Source organism: Oxyura jamaicensis, chromosome 4 (genome assembly GCF_011077185.1).
Source record: "Oxyura jamaicensis isolate SHBP4307 breed ruddy duck chromosome 4, BPBGC_Ojam_1.0, whole genome shotgun sequence".
Taxonomy (NCBI): Eukaryota; Metazoa; Chordata; class Aves; order Anseriformes; family Anatidae; genus Oxyura; species Oxyura jamaicensis.
The window spans coordinates 8,630,148-8,645,136 of record NC_048896.1 but is presented as its reverse complement, the minus strand read 5'-3'; the positions used below and the strand labels follow the sequence as shown (position 1 = coordinate 8,645,136).

Here is a 14,989-nt window from a genome sequence, read left to right as displayed (position 1 = left end):
TGAATTATACCTCTGACACAGCTAGAAGAGACCATTTGTCAGTTTTATGGCCTTCTGCAGCTAATAATTAAAATGAAAAGCCCCTCCCTTTCATCTGGTGTCACAGCAAATAGTTGTTGGAGGGAAAACCTCCTGAGAGTTATTTCACTTCTCAAAATCTGTCTTAAAAGTACCCTTATTTCTTCATTAGATCTGGTTATTTCATAGGCAAGAGATTCGAAATAGAAATGTCGCAAGAAAACAAAGAACAAAGGAGGTTTATAATTGTTTGCATGTTTGGTTTTGGGTTTAAAATGAATGTTGCTTGCATGCATGCGTGCCAGGAATTTGGAAAGGGAGATTTGTCTGCTTTACTGGTTGGGAAGAAGCAATAATAACTAGAATATTCCTGTTTAATATCCCAGGTTTTCTTAAAATCTAAATCTTTTTTCAGAGCATCAGATAGATGAATATGTATGTGTATGTTTGGGAATGGTCTTTAAGGGTTATGAAGGAAAAGATGGACAGAGTAGAGGGCTGAGATAATTTTGCCGGCATTAAAGAGACAAGTGGATGTGAGAGTGATGGAAACCCCATGTAGCTGCCAGTTCCATGCCTCTCTGTCCCTTGGTGCATTCATACTACCAGGGCCTGTTAGAGGCATCACCATTCCCAGGCCCTGAAGTACAAAGGCAGCAAAGCTTTGCTCCTTACCTGCAACAGCTGATTGCATCTGACCATGTCAAGCCTTGCTTTTCTTCCCCATTAGTGCAATTTCACAGCATCAGGCTGTGATTTGTCCAAACTGATGCTCACAGCTTTGAAAGGCAGGAAGGAGCATAAAGCTTTCTGCCTTACTTTACTGTTCCAAGGCAGGTCTAGGGCCTCTCGCTGTGCTGACTCCTGCTATTAGGACTGGACCAGAAACATATTCCTCCAGAGCACACAGGGTCACGGCCACATACAATGTTTCTCAGCACTTCCCAGCTTGTGTTCTCCTACCAGCTGGAGAGCCGCAGTCAGCACCTGGTCCAAGCTGCAGCAGGCATAAACTCTTGGGTCTGCAGCCCTAGCACCACATGTGATTTCATCTGCTTGGGACTGGTCTCCAGGAGGGAGGTGCTCAGGGATGCACGTTGGCTATGAACAGACCACAGCTTTTCCTCCTGGAGCTGGTGCACAGTGGAGTACACAGGGAGAGATTTGGGGCTTGTTGCCCAGCAGATTTTCAGGCAAAGTTTTCTCCCTAGCACTGAGTTGGAAATGTTCACTAAATCTCTGCAGGCAAGCAGTGATGCATGCCGAGAGCCAGTGCCAGACATATTTTTTAGGTGCCCCTGTGCTGCCCATGCATGCCCAATCTCACATCACTGTGGCCATCTCTGTGCTAATCCCCATTATTAGTGTGATCCTATCTCACTATGGGAGGATTGCATTACAACAGGCAGCAGTTACTTAATAGCTCCTTTCCCAATTGCACACGTGACCCTCTTGGCCCTGTTTTACTATGATACTTATTTGCTTCTTTTCTCCCATTTTTTCTGGAAATACTGCAAGAGGCAGAGAACATCAAATAGTTGGGCAGTATTTTCATGCTGCTTTGTAACCTATGTGGCTCAGTGTAATCCCAATGTTGTAGTCTTCTTAGATGCAGCTCCTAAATTCCTGTTTTGAAACTTTCCCACCAGCACTCCATGGTGGTGGCCACAGCAGTACCTACAAGCTTTTCTGAATCGTATGTATTTAATGCAGGGAGTAGAGGGCCAAGGTAATATCTCCAGGCTCTGACTTGGAGGATGTGAGTGAATACTCTGACAGCATTTACTGTCATCTCCCTTGGGGAGGTGGTAGGACAGAGAGAAGTGACTCAGACCATGCCCCCTCAGTACCACTGTGTCTTGAATGAACTGAGCAAATCCTCTCCCCCGAAGAGACAGAAAACATGGTTACCTCTTTGTGCCAGGAAGTTCCCTAGGGCTTGGTCCCTGGCAGAGGCAGCAAAGTGCTACTGTGTGATGCCTGAACAGCCTCCACTCACTCCAGGACGCACCCCTCTCCAGCCAAGTCCCTGCAGTGGCTGTGGAGGCGGCTGCGTGCCAGCACAAAACCTTGCCTTGTTCTGCTTCTCTGCACCCAGCCCACTGTGGCGGGGGTGGAAGGAAGTAGCGTGCGGTCCCACCTCACAGCCAGCCACCACTCTGACCAAGGACGGATGGATGTGTGCTGGCATCCCTGCTCCAGCAAGCCCTGCATGGAGGCTGCTGCCAGTTGGGGCAATGCACTGCTGCAGCTGTCTGCTTTTCAGGCATGGCTGAGCTCGCCCCCGCAGACATGCGCTGAAATAGGTGTTAGCAAAGGTGACAGACATGCTGTGGCAGTGCAGGCTTCTGCTCTTCCCTTTCTGCTTTTCTTCACCCTGCTGCAAATCCCCAAGCCCTGTTTCTAACCGAAGTAGCTCATGCTGCAGTTTGGCTTGGTCCTGCTGCTCCCTGGGGCTGGCTCAGTTTGCAGGGCCACTGTGTGTTTTAGGCACTCTGGAACACTTACTTGCTTTCCTGAATTCCTGAGGGCAGTCATGACTTCAGGCATTTTTTCTGGGACTTGTAGAAGTAGCTGTGCAAGCATCACAGGTCATGTTTCCCAGCAGGGTTGGACTTGTGGGCAAGCTCCAGCAGGTTTTCTGATATCTCACACAGAAGCCTTTGATGGGAACGTCCATGGGACCTCTTGTCTCTGCCCTGCCTCCTGTGTTTATGGCTTTTGCAAAAGCATGAGACAGAATTCTCTCTGTCCAATATGATGAGAATTTGCACTGAACCAAAAATTGTTGGGGGTAGGGATAGATGGACATACACAAGCACATCCCCAGAAAGTGTGACAGCTAAGGTCACGTTGCTTTAGGAAGTATGGTTAAAAATAGATCCTAATTTCTTTCCCACAAATACTTTCAAGCATGAAACTTTGGAAGAAGTTTTATTTAGGCTGTCCAGGCTGGAGCCCACTATGTTGCCCCATGCCCCTGCTCATCTGAGCTCTGTAGGTATTGTTTTGTGGAGCATATTCTAATATTTGCATACTTTTTGTGAAGTTTCCCTCAGCGTTTTTCAAGGGAAGGGTGAACATGTGCGCTGCCCTCTGCTATGAGATCCTGAAGTGTTGCACTTCAAAGTTGGCTTCCACAAGGAATGAAGCCTCCGCTCTTCTGTACCTGCTGATGAGAAATAACTTTGAGTTCACCAAAAGAAGAACATTCCTGAGAACACATCTTCAGGTCAGTTACTAGGGAAAAGGGAGGGATTGGGACACCTCAGAGTTAATGAACAGGTATATTGAAATAGCTATGTTACCACATGTCTGCAGAGGAACTTGTGTATTTCAAAAAAGAGCAAATCTTGCCAATCTTCTATATGGACAAAATGCCTCTTGATTTCCAGGCTTTACCTAATTCCCGTTTTCAGTGATTGGCCTAGGGCCCATTGGGTGAAATGCACTGCCGTCAAGCACTCCAAGTTGTTGATTTTTTGGAATTGCAACTACAAGACACATCTCTGCCTCGGGTGCTGGTTGAGATGGGGTGCGAGGTATGGCAAGAAGAGCCACCTTTAGGGCAGGAGGATGGATTTTTCTGGAGCTGCTTTTGAAGCATTGTTTTTTTAAAGCAAATTTAAATACCTAGAGGGGTAGATGAACACCCTCTGGGTTGTAATAAGTCAGGTAAGAAGGTAACCAATGTACTCTTTTATGCATCAGGATTTGTGTTATGATTGTTATGTTGTTAATTCTGTGAATTTGCTGTTCAGCAAAGCAGCTTGGTCCTCTGGGGACTGTTTGTTCATGGGAGATCAGACAGTAAAGCCACAACAACCGTTGCTTACACTGTGGGAAAGACATGTTTTTGTATAAGCTTTTTATGTAACTGTGACAATAAAACTTTCCTATTAGGGCTCGTTTAAATAAAGCCCCTATGCTGTCCCAACAGATAATAATTGCAGTGAGCCAGTTAATAGCAGATGTGGCACTCAGCGGTGGGACAAGGTTTCAGGACTCCTTGCTCATCATTAACAACTTTGCAAACAGTGACAGGCCTATGAAGGTAGGTTGGAGAAGATAAATCACTTTATGTGCTATCAGCCATTAATGCAAGATGGGGTATGTATGCACTCAAAGAAAGTGCATACTCATGTTTAAGGGTAAGCCTAATTATTCTAACTGTATGATTTATAAGCACACGCTGGCCTGGCTGCTCAGTAAACAAGATTTATAGCAACAGCAGGAGGGCCAGCTGTACCATGCGTCATGCTCCACTGTGATGCCTAACGGCAAGAGGAGAGAGCACATTAGTTCAGGTTACACTTCGCACAGGGTGCTCCTTTCAAGGGCTTCCAAAGAGCTTTCTAAGCACATCCAGCTTGGAGAGGAATGTCAAGGGAGGTCTGTTGCCTAAAGGAAATAATTAGCAGGAATTAAAATTAATTAACTGATTGTCAGTAATATTATGAAAGTCCTCTTTTGTAAAGATTAATGGTTTTATTTCTTTGGAAAATAACAGTCTCTCTCTGCAACAGAATGAACAGCTTCTACCTAAGCCATTGAACAATATATCATCACTACAACTTGCTTCATTGCGCATGGTGTAGCTGCCAGTGTAGGACTGAGAAAAATGGAAAAGAAGACTTTTACAATTCTATGACCATCCTATGACCTAAAGGTGGAATGGGAACCTCAGTTGGGTGTTGAGTTGCGATATAGCAAAGTTATAGTTAGGATATACGTGACAAAAATTTCAGCTCTCTTCTGCACACGTTTATAGGGTTTTCACTGATCCAAATTTTACTGGTCTTATTTTACATCATGAGACCATCATTATATCTAGTTTACGTACATAAATAAGTACAAGACATTTCCCAGTACAAGAGAGATTCTATTATGGTGGAGAGAATGCCATGCACAGGTCCAGACATAACACAAGGAGAGAGAAATGAGCCAGGCTCAATACAGAAAAGAGAAAGATGAGGAGGCATTTAAGTGCTACTTTGTACTACCAAAAAGGGAGGTTATAGAGATGAGGAAGTCAGGCTCTTCTCAAAGAGGCAGGATGAGAGGCAATGAACACAAGTTGCTACAAGGGAAATTCCAACTTTACATAAAGAAAAAAATGTTTTCCAAGATAGTGGGGCAGGGGCCAGAAAAGAGGTCAGATTTCTGTCCTTGGAGATTATCAAAACTTGGCTGGACAAGCCTTGCTCAAACTCAGTGCTGATCCTGCTCAGAGCAGATGATCAGACTTGAGCATGTTCTTGAGCATGTGTTTTTTTCTATAATACATTCCAGTGGTGGGAAGCTCTACAAATGCCTTTGGTGCTTTAGGAATTATAGAGTGAGCAGATCAGATACTAACAAGCCAGATGTTGATTGAAGAATGCTTCAGGAGTGGTTTACGGTTCCATTCTGTGGCATTCACGTGCAAGGAGCACCTCTGACTCACCCTCACACCCGCTCCTCAGGATGCAGAAGTACCTGCTGCACTTCAGCACAGGAATAGCTAGCCTGACATCCTGTGCACAACCAAGAGAGATTGGCCCTGTGCATGCTCAGATGGAAATATCTCTAATGGAATACAAAATATTGTTTACTGTATAAACTATGAGTTCAGTAGGTAAAAGCTACAGTTAGTGCTATCCCCTATACTTTGTTTTTTCAGACTGACAGCAAGTGGAATTTTGGCTTAAAGGGTACCAACAGTCTTTGACAAAGCCTAGAACACCTTTTGTTTCTGTGTTTGCTTCTAATTAAATTTGTTTTGTATCAGGCAACTGCTTTTCCTTCGGAAGTCAAAGATCTGACAAAGAGAATCCGTACAGTACTTATGGCTACTGCCCAAATGAAAGAACATGAAAAGGATCCAGAAATGTTGATAGATCTACAGTACAGTTTAGCTAAATCTTATGCAAGCACCCCAGAACTCCGGAAAACATGGCTGGACAGTATGGCAAAGATACATGTGAAAAATGGAGACTTTTCAGAGGTAATTTACATAATTAAAAGCAATGTGCCTAACAAGACAGATGTACAGATGCCATTTTTATTTTCCCTTTGTACTTTGCAGGCAGCCATGTGTTATGTTCATGTAGCAGCCCTTGTTGCGGAGTTTCTGCACAGAAAAAGTAAGTGTTAAGAGGTACAAGACAATGCAGTGGTGAATGATGATTTAGTAAATTATTATTTATTGATCTCTTCTGAACATGCTAAAAAGTTCAAACACAGGCATCTACTAGGCTGGCCAGGTTTTAGACAGTCATGTTGGCACCTTGCTGAGAAAAATAAGAACTGACACATCATGTCTCAGTTTAAATGTTCAGATGTATTTCACATTAGGAAATGTGCTCACAGGGGAAGCCCATTTTACAAACGGGCTGTATGTATGTTCATCAGAAGTATCACTATGGGCAATACAGAAAACTATATAGAAGCAAACAGTCAAAATTCAGTCAGAAAATGAGGCTATAGCCTAACTATACAAATATATAAAGAGCAACTGGAAAAGGAGAGTGGTGTGGTTTAATGCAAAACAGGAAGCAAGGACAAACTTGTGTATTCTCAAGTAAGAGCATAACATTTTGCAGGTTTTCTTGTAAAAATCTGTTCCACAGTTGATATATTGACCCCATTTCTCATTTCCGTGTAAGGGAATATTGTTGAAAGAGACTTAACTTTCTACTACTTTTAAAAGTTAAAACCACACAGAAGTTGACTTGGCTGGAAAGGTCTCTGAGTGCTTTGCTCAGGGGGCTTGAAGTCCCTCCAAATTCTGTGTGTTGGCTAAACGGAAAAAAATCAAGACATGTTTTTTTGATATGTATATAAACTTCATATGGCTGCAGAGGGCAGAGCATTGAAAGCTGAACCTTCTTTATTTGTACCCTGGAGGCTGCTGTCCACAACCAATGGTAAAAAAGAAGAGGAACAAGTCTGAAGGGATATCAAATGATATACCTTTTGTTATCTCTGTCACTGACACTGTTTACATATATGTAGGCTGAAAACAGTTCAATACAGGCTGAACTACTCAAAGCTTCAGGGTGCATAACTATGGTTTCTGCTAGGAGTATACTGCCCTGTTCACTTCCTATCCTGCTCTCCAGCATCCAATGGTAGCTTTCTCCTTGCAACTTGTTTGAAAAAGAAAAATCTGGTCTGTCCTAATGGGTTAGTCAAAGGTAACTTCCAGATAGTACACTGGAAGATCTGTTGATGTCCACATACTAGGAATGACTCCTTTGGCAAATGTCTGGGGAGATTCTTATGTGTTCAATCCCATGATAGCAAATCAGTAGCAAAAATGGGAGTCACGTACCCTGCTGCCTGTAGGACTTTGCTATCAACCGGACTTCTTCTTTGGCCATTGAAGCACGATGCATTTGAGAAAAGTTATTCTGTGAATCCATTTGCTTTTGTCTGCTACAGAACTCTTCCCCAGTGGATGCACTGCCTTCAGGAAAATCACTCCCAACATTGATGAAGAAGGTGCTATGAAGGAAGATGGTGGGATGATGGATGTACATTACAGTGAGGTGAAGTCCTGTAGTATAGACTACAGAAAATTTGATAACTTAATAGGATTTAGTGTTAGATCATGCTCATGTGAGCTTTAGCAAATTGTAGTTGTGCACTGTCATTGGTAAGGAAGACTGTTCCATGGCAATTTCCCAAGAGAACTCTTCGTTGACAGATGTTATGTGTACAATTCAGATAGGTAAATCTGGTGCAAGGTCTTGGTTCCTTTGAAAGGCTTTTCTAGTTCTGAGAGTGAAAAAGCTACACCGCAAACTTTGTCTGCCACGTTATGCAAATGCTAACCCTTGCCAGCATAGGACAGCGCAGCTTGGTATTTTTGAGGCACAAAAGTCAAGCTCTGCCGAGCAAGAGGTCCGTTTAGATTCCCCTTAAGTTTGGGCTGTGCTGCAGGACACCATGGTAACAGAACAATCTAGAGACCATGGCAGGGCACTGCAGAAACAGAAAGATCCTCCCGTAAGTTACAGAGAGTCACGATTACTTCTGCTCCATCCATGTGCAACTGGGTGGGCCACGTGGTGAGAGAGGTGGCCCTGCAGCCTAGTGGCTTGACTGTCCATTCATCAAGACTAGGCCTGGGGATCCTTAGCAGTACATCCCATTGCTATTGCATGCATGTTCCTTGAACATACCTCTTTGTTATGTACCTCTTTCTTCCAGAACTGCCATCTCCATATCCTCCCAAAGTTTTGGCATTCTCTTAGGGAGATAGCTAGATAATCAAGGCATACTTGCTGGCTACTGTGCTGATTGATGAGTTACTAAAAATTAAGCTTTTAAAAATTAACTTTTTTATCCCCTTCACAGTTTAGAATACATTTGGAAAGGCCAGGAACACAAAGTGTTTGAACTTATGTAACTGTGGCCACTTATACTGGGACCTATTAAAGTATCTGAAGCTCAAATGGTTTATCTTCTCTTTGACTTAACAACACCCATTTGGTTGCTCTTGTAGGAGGTCCTAGTGGAGCTGTTGGAGCAATGTATAGATGGTCTGTGGAAAGCAGAGCGTTACGAAACAATTTCTGAAGTTTCCAAACTGATCATTCCTATTTATGAAAAACGGCGTGAATTTGAGGTACTCATTTTGAAGTAGTTTGTATGTATCAGGTAATTTCATAGATTGCCAGGGAAAAAAACAAGACACTCCTATTTCTCACATTCTGAGTTAATGGATTGGAGTCTATAAAGCACATTGTGCTTCATTGCTGGTCGTTAAACGAATGAAGGCAGTGGTCTGGACGGTAATTATTAAAGTTAAAACATTCCTAGACGTGGAAGACCACTACTAGTGAATAATGCCCATCTTCCTTTCCCTAAAATAAAGCTGTCATTCCCATATGCTCATCAAAGCCATAGATTCTTTTTGTCCTTTAATACATAGAGACTTGAGTGTTTTAAGGGTTAAGAAAAGTGTGAATTGTTCAGAGGAGTGGATCCTCAAGTAATTCAGTGGCTAGCAGAGAGGAAGGAAGGAAGCTTTTACTGTCTTACTACTCCCCAACACCTGCATTGATCTGTGCTCCAGCGAGGCTCAAATGCTGGTCAGTGCTCCCCTTACCCTTACTCTCCTGTGATCCCCTCCATGTCAGGAAAGCATCCAGCTACATAAATAAAGCTATTAGAAGTCTTGATCTATTGTTTTCAACATAAAGCTGTTTCTAATCAGAAAAGTATTTCTGAGTAAAATACTGCAAGCTGGTCTACCCTTAAAGGCATAGTCAGAGAACATGCTGAGACTGTAGGCTGTCTTCTCTTGAAAGACAGTGGTTTTATTGCAGTCCACTGTACCTTTCAGACCTGAAGCCAAGAATGTGCTTGAGACTGAGGTTTTTTGAAAGAAACTGCATGAACTCAACCTCTTTAGATATTCTGATTTGCATTCTCCAACGGATTGTGATCAAATACTCAGTAGCTTCCAGTGTTAGCTAGAATTTCCTGCTTGTGTAATTCTGCTTTAATAATGTCAAGATTTGTTTTTCAGAAACTTACTCAACTATACAGAACACTTCATGGAGCATATGCTAAGATATTGGAAGTGATGCACACAAGGAAGAGGCTTCTTGGAACTTTTTTCAGAGTGGCCTTTTATGGACAAGTAAGTATATATACAGGCTTGCCAGCTGCCACTCACCTGGCATCCAAAACCATAAAGCTGCTGCTTGGGCAGGTCTTAAGCTGAAAAACCTACTAGCTCCTCTGGTGCTCCACGAGTGTATTGTGTCTTTGTGAGTGTTTTTGTATTGCACCCTTGAGGTGAGTGTTTGTATCTCTCTCTAGGAGCACTTGATTTATTATAAATTTTATGTTTCTGCTGACGGGATTTTCATAAAGCACTCGGCAGTAAGAAAATGACTTAGCAGATTCAGATTTTTATTTTTTTTTTTAATTATAGTAGTTATAAGTTACACAAACGCAATATAGCGTGCATAGTATATAAGCAGTAATAGTATTCCACCACAGATAATAAACAATAATAGTAACAGATATTTTCTTTGCAGACAATTGCTGCTCCCATCTAAATATTAGCAAAGTAAAAGGTTACCTTAGAAGCTGGAGGCGAAATATGTATCAGAGTTGGTTTCATACTTTTTAGGGATAGGTAGTATTTTTCACTAGCTGAGGTAGTTGGAAAAATGGAGATCTGGGGCTCAGTCCCAAAAAGTGTGATCTTACCGCATCTGATGCAGTCTTCTGAACCCGAAAGTAGTTTCATGGGTTTTTCTTCCACCTATAGCAGTTAATCAAATAAAGTGTGTTACTTCTCATCTCCCTTCCATCTCTGGACTATCTTCTTCTGCTCATGGACCCATAACCCCAAGGGAAATGTGATTCCCTCTTTAGAAAATACTATGTAAATGATATTAGCCCTGCCTTTCCTGGTTCCTTCTTTTAGAAGATGTGAAGAATACCCCTGAAACCATCATGGGTTTGTACCTTTGAACACCACTGTCATTTCACGAACAACATATCTTTATTGAGAGCAGCTCTGAGGAGAAGGACCTGGGAGTGTTGGTTGATGAGAAGCTCAACATGAGCCAGCAATGTGCACTTGTAACCCAGAAAGACAACCATATCCTGGGCTGTATCAAAAGGAGAATGGCCAGCAGGTTGAGGAAGGTGATTCTCCCTCTCCACACTGCTCTCGTGGGACCCCACATGGAGTACTGCATTCAGGTCTGGGGCCCCCAGCACAAGGAGGGCATGGACTTATTAGAATGAGCCTAGAGAATGGCCACAAAGATTATCGAAGGGCTGGAGCCCCTCTCCTATGGAGACAGACTGAGGGAGCTGGGGATGTTCAGCCTGGAGAAGGGAAGGCTCCAGGGAGACCTTATAGCAGCCTTCCAGTACCTAAAGGGGGATTACAGAAAATCTGGGAAGGGACTCTTTGTCATGACATTCTAATTCCATGGGCTGGAATTAGATGATCCCTAAGGTCTTTTCCAGCCCAAGCCATTCTATGATCCTATGATCAGTGACTTTTGCTGCAGCAAACATTTTGTCCTCATCTTCATAATTCATACTTAGGCTATGTAAAAAGTTAATAAGGTTAGCAACAGATAAAAGGAAACAATTGCTAGTTTGGTTTTCTAGAATCTAGAAATAACTGGATCAACCCCTAAAACTAAGTAGTGTAACATATCATCCTGACAAACAATACTTGATCCAGTTTTGCACTTTAAAGCTTTGTCATCTTTATATGTCAGCTACATAGAGATAGTTTTAATAATGTCACAATTTCTGATTGGAGCAACTTGCCAAAGCATGAAGCTTTCATGCTGTTTCCATTACAGGGAGAAATGGTAACGCAGGCACAACCTTTTGTGCAATTATATTTCTGTTTTACAACAAATACACGGAGTTCCACTTCCCTGAATACAGGAAGAATCAAAACAGTGGAAGCACGTTTCTTTATTTATTGCTTGAAGTATTGTGTAAGCCAATGGGCTTACACAAAATCCTTTTCTTTAGATTTTTCACATGGCTCTGCTTTCAGGGCTTGGCAAATTTATGTCTTTCTACTCCTTCTCTGTCCCTGGATTTGGTGTTTTTTTCTCCTAGTTTCCTCTTTCCAACCTTCCTAAAAGACAACCTCTGACCAAACCCCTCTTCCACATTGTTTAGATTTCTTGTTAGTCATACTAACGCCTTTGTGTTTAGCAATGACATGCTCATATTTGTTGAGGAATTTAAAAATGTATTTGCGCAATTTTTGAAGGAGTCTATTAAACAGACCACATTGTGAGATTTAGTGCAAGCCATGGTCTTCTAAACCTTCTTCACTTTCTGGAACGTTAGTAGAAAGTTGCTTACAAAGTAGCGAATCTGAAACAATGTTTTCCAAGCAAAGAAACTCATCTATTCCTCATGACTTGTTTATGATTACTACTAGGCATTCTTTGAAGAAGAAGATGGAAAGGAATATATTTATAAAGAGCCCAAGCTGACAGGCCTATCAGAGATCTCCCTCAGACTTCTTAAACTTTATGGAGAAAAGTTTGGGTCGGAAACCGTAAAAATTATCCAGGATTCCAACAAGGTAAAGTTAAAATGCATGAACAAGCTAACAAAATGCAGTGAACATCAGGGCCACATACTAGAGAGTGCACTGATGAGTGCACTGACAAAAATATCAATTGTATTCTACTAATACTGGTTAGGGCCTAGGACTACACTGCTCTAAGCACTGTGCAAATGAAGCACAGAAGGATGAGCTTTGCTCTGTGGACCTTACAGATAGGAGATGACAGATCATCCCTTCCTTCTGCCAGTAGAAAGGGAGGAGTGAGCCCTGTCTTCTGCCCGTTTACAGGCCCCTTGCTTCCAATTGCCCCTCCCATCCCTATGCTCCCACGTGGACAAGGTGCATAGCTTGGCAGGGTGGTGCTGATCTGTCTTCCAGGTGGAAATAAATGAACTGGGAATTATGAATGGGAAATGGCAATTTACATCTCTCTGGGCCCTGTTGCTGAAAGGTGCTGGGAACCAGCACAGAGGAGCAGATGATTGGAAGGAGAATTACTTGTCATTGCTCTGACACTCCAAATCTAAGAGAAAATCTTCTGTGGCCTCATAGTCATAGCTTCCTTTCCCTGTAGAATATCCATTTATGCTCACTGCAAGGGCTGTGTACACTTTTGGGTTGCAACTGTGGATATGTCTCAGTTAGTAAAGACAATGCTAGAGACCTCAAATGTTGTTTTGTGCAAACCTGCAGATTTGCATGATACAGCGCAGTGCTGCAGAAATGCTAGCTCACAGCTGGGAAGCAATATGGTCATATTGGAAGTTCAGGAGTGTGCTGCATTGATTGATAGCACAATATGACTATCCCTTCCAGGTATACCTTGTTTGGCACCAGATGTGGTATTCCTTGTGCCACAGCCTCATTGTCTTGTACGTTTGCTTGCTGATGGTCTAACCAACACAGCTGAGGTTAAAGGGAGTGTTTGATGTGTCATTCACATGCATGCAATGGGACCAGGACAGCAGAGAATCAGAGTGTACATCCAATCCCAGTAGATAAATCAAATGATTGTTAAGTTAAATTACTAACCTTTGCTCTTTTAGTGAAAAACTCTCTTATTTCACAGGTCAATGTTAAAGACCTTGACCCTAAGTATGCTCATATTCAAGTGACTTACGTGAAGCCCTATTTTGAAGACAAAGAAATCTCTGAAAGAAAGACTGAATTTGAAAGAAATCATAACATCAACAGATTTGTATTTGAGACTCCCTACACTTTATCTGGAAAAAAACAGGGCAGTGTGGAAGAACAGTGTAAAAAAAGGACCATTCTAACTAGTAAGTACAAGCATCTGTACTTGAGACAGTAGGTGTCAGCAACTGTTTTTAGACCATTGTATTTCCTAAAAACTTCTTAATCAAAACTGTGATATGATATTCTGGTTAGGAGGGGGGATTTACCTTGCATTTCTATGTGCAAATTTTTAAAAAAGAATAACTTGTGATGTTAAGTTACAGCCTTCTTCAGGATTTCACACACACCAAGTAAAACTCTGAGCATAAGGATGTATCTGTATATACTCCTCTTTGCTAAAAGACTTTTTAATCTATAAACCTCATTTGCTGTTTCTGCTAGCTTCGAACTCCTTTCCATACGTAAAGAAGAGAATTCCAGTCAATTATGAACACCAAGTTAACTTAAAACCAATTGATGTTGCAACTGATGAAATAAAAGACAAGACAGCAGAGCTGCAAAAACTCTGCTCTGCTGGTGATGTTGACATGATCCAGCTGCAGCTCAAACTGCAAGGCTGTGTTTCTGTGCAGGTAAGGCTTGACATCTATTCAAAATTACATTTATATACACATCTCAGAGTGAGTCATCTTTTCACAACGCAGCACATTTACTTTCCAGAAATCATTAACTACCTTGTTTGCAGCACTGCAGCCATCAGCCTGCCAGCACAGCTTGCCTTGCCACATATATCTGTGGGTGGTTCGTGGCAATAAGGGTTTTGTGCAGTGGTGTTTGCAGTGCCAAGTCCAAGTGTAGCTGCACATTAGTTGTCCATGGGCGAATGCTAAAATACACTTAGTTCTTGAAGACTGTACTGTAAATATCAGGCTGAAATAACCTTTTTGTGAACCTGACTTTTGTCCAGCCGGATACATGGCCTTAACGCTCAGACCATACGGCTTGCCAAACGGAAATAAGAGGAAAGTATGAGGAAACAGATTGCCTCTATGTTTTTTATCTCCCTTTATCTTTTGGTCTTAAAAAGCCTAGATGGAAAACAATTCTCAAGTGTTGAGACTTCAGGTGCCTCTGGTGATACTAGTAATGCTGGTGACATTCAAATAATAAGCTAATTATTTTCAAGGAAAAAAAAAAAAAAGATATATGCTTCTTAGCTACCTTTAGCACCTCAATCAAGTTCTATCATAAATGATTCCTTACTTCTTTCGTTCCAGGTTAATGCTGGTCCCTTGGCCTATGCCAGGGCTTTCCTAAGTGACAGCCAGTCCAGCAAGTATCCTGCTAAGAAGGTGAATGAGTTGAAAGAAATGTTCAGGTAGGACTTCTAATGTAGTAAAAACTTGCCAACTGGCTGGAACATGGTACTTGCTTTTCTTGTGTTTTGGTGTGTCTCCAAAATCAGCAAATGCTGAATACTCACATCTTATAAAGATCCAGGTCTGATGGTGCCATGGTTGCTCAGACATATGGAAAAAAGCCACTGTAACTATATATGTCAAGTGTTCCCAGTCTTGGGGTTGTGATTTCTATGACTGAATGCCTGCTTCAGTTGTTTGTGTGGGTATTTGAGTTTATAGAAAATACGCTTCTGATAGTCTTGTGTTCAGGACTCTTTCATTTTGTGCATTGTTTCCCAATCTTTCCAAAGAGATTTTTGACTAGATTTTTGCTGGTGACACCCATTTCATCAAAGAGATTTTTGCTGGT

At 42.0% G+C, this 14,989-nt stretch overlaps 1 protein-coding gene across 3 annotated transcripts in view; it reads left to right on the top strand.

The window, feature by feature from the left end:
* DOCK11 (dedicator of cytokinesis 11) overlaps positions 1-14,989 on the top strand; it is a 79,701-nt gene that overhangs the window by 58,081 nt on the left and 6,631 nt on the right. For all 3 annotated transcript variants that reach the window (XM_035325938.1, XM_035325937.1, XM_035325939.1), the window contains exons 41-51: positions 3,068-3,250; positions 3,959-4,072; positions 5,789-6,004; positions 6,086-6,143; positions 7,444-7,550; positions 8,510-8,632; positions 9,539-9,652; positions 11,951-12,097; positions 13,152-13,362; positions 13,661-13,851; positions 14,497-14,597. In XM_035325938.1, the coding sequence (XP_035181829.1) occupies positions 3,068-3,250; positions 3,959-4,072; positions 5,789-6,004; positions 6,086-6,143; positions 7,444-7,550; positions 8,510-8,632; positions 9,539-9,652; positions 11,951-12,097; positions 13,152-13,362; positions 13,661-13,851; positions 14,497-14,597 (1,565 nt within the window). The remainder of the gene's footprint in view (positions 1-3,067; positions 3,251-3,958; positions 4,073-5,788; positions 6,005-6,085; positions 6,144-7,443; positions 7,551-8,509; positions 8,633-9,538; positions 9,653-11,950; positions 12,098-13,151; positions 13,363-13,660; positions 13,852-14,496; positions 14,598-14,989) is intronic.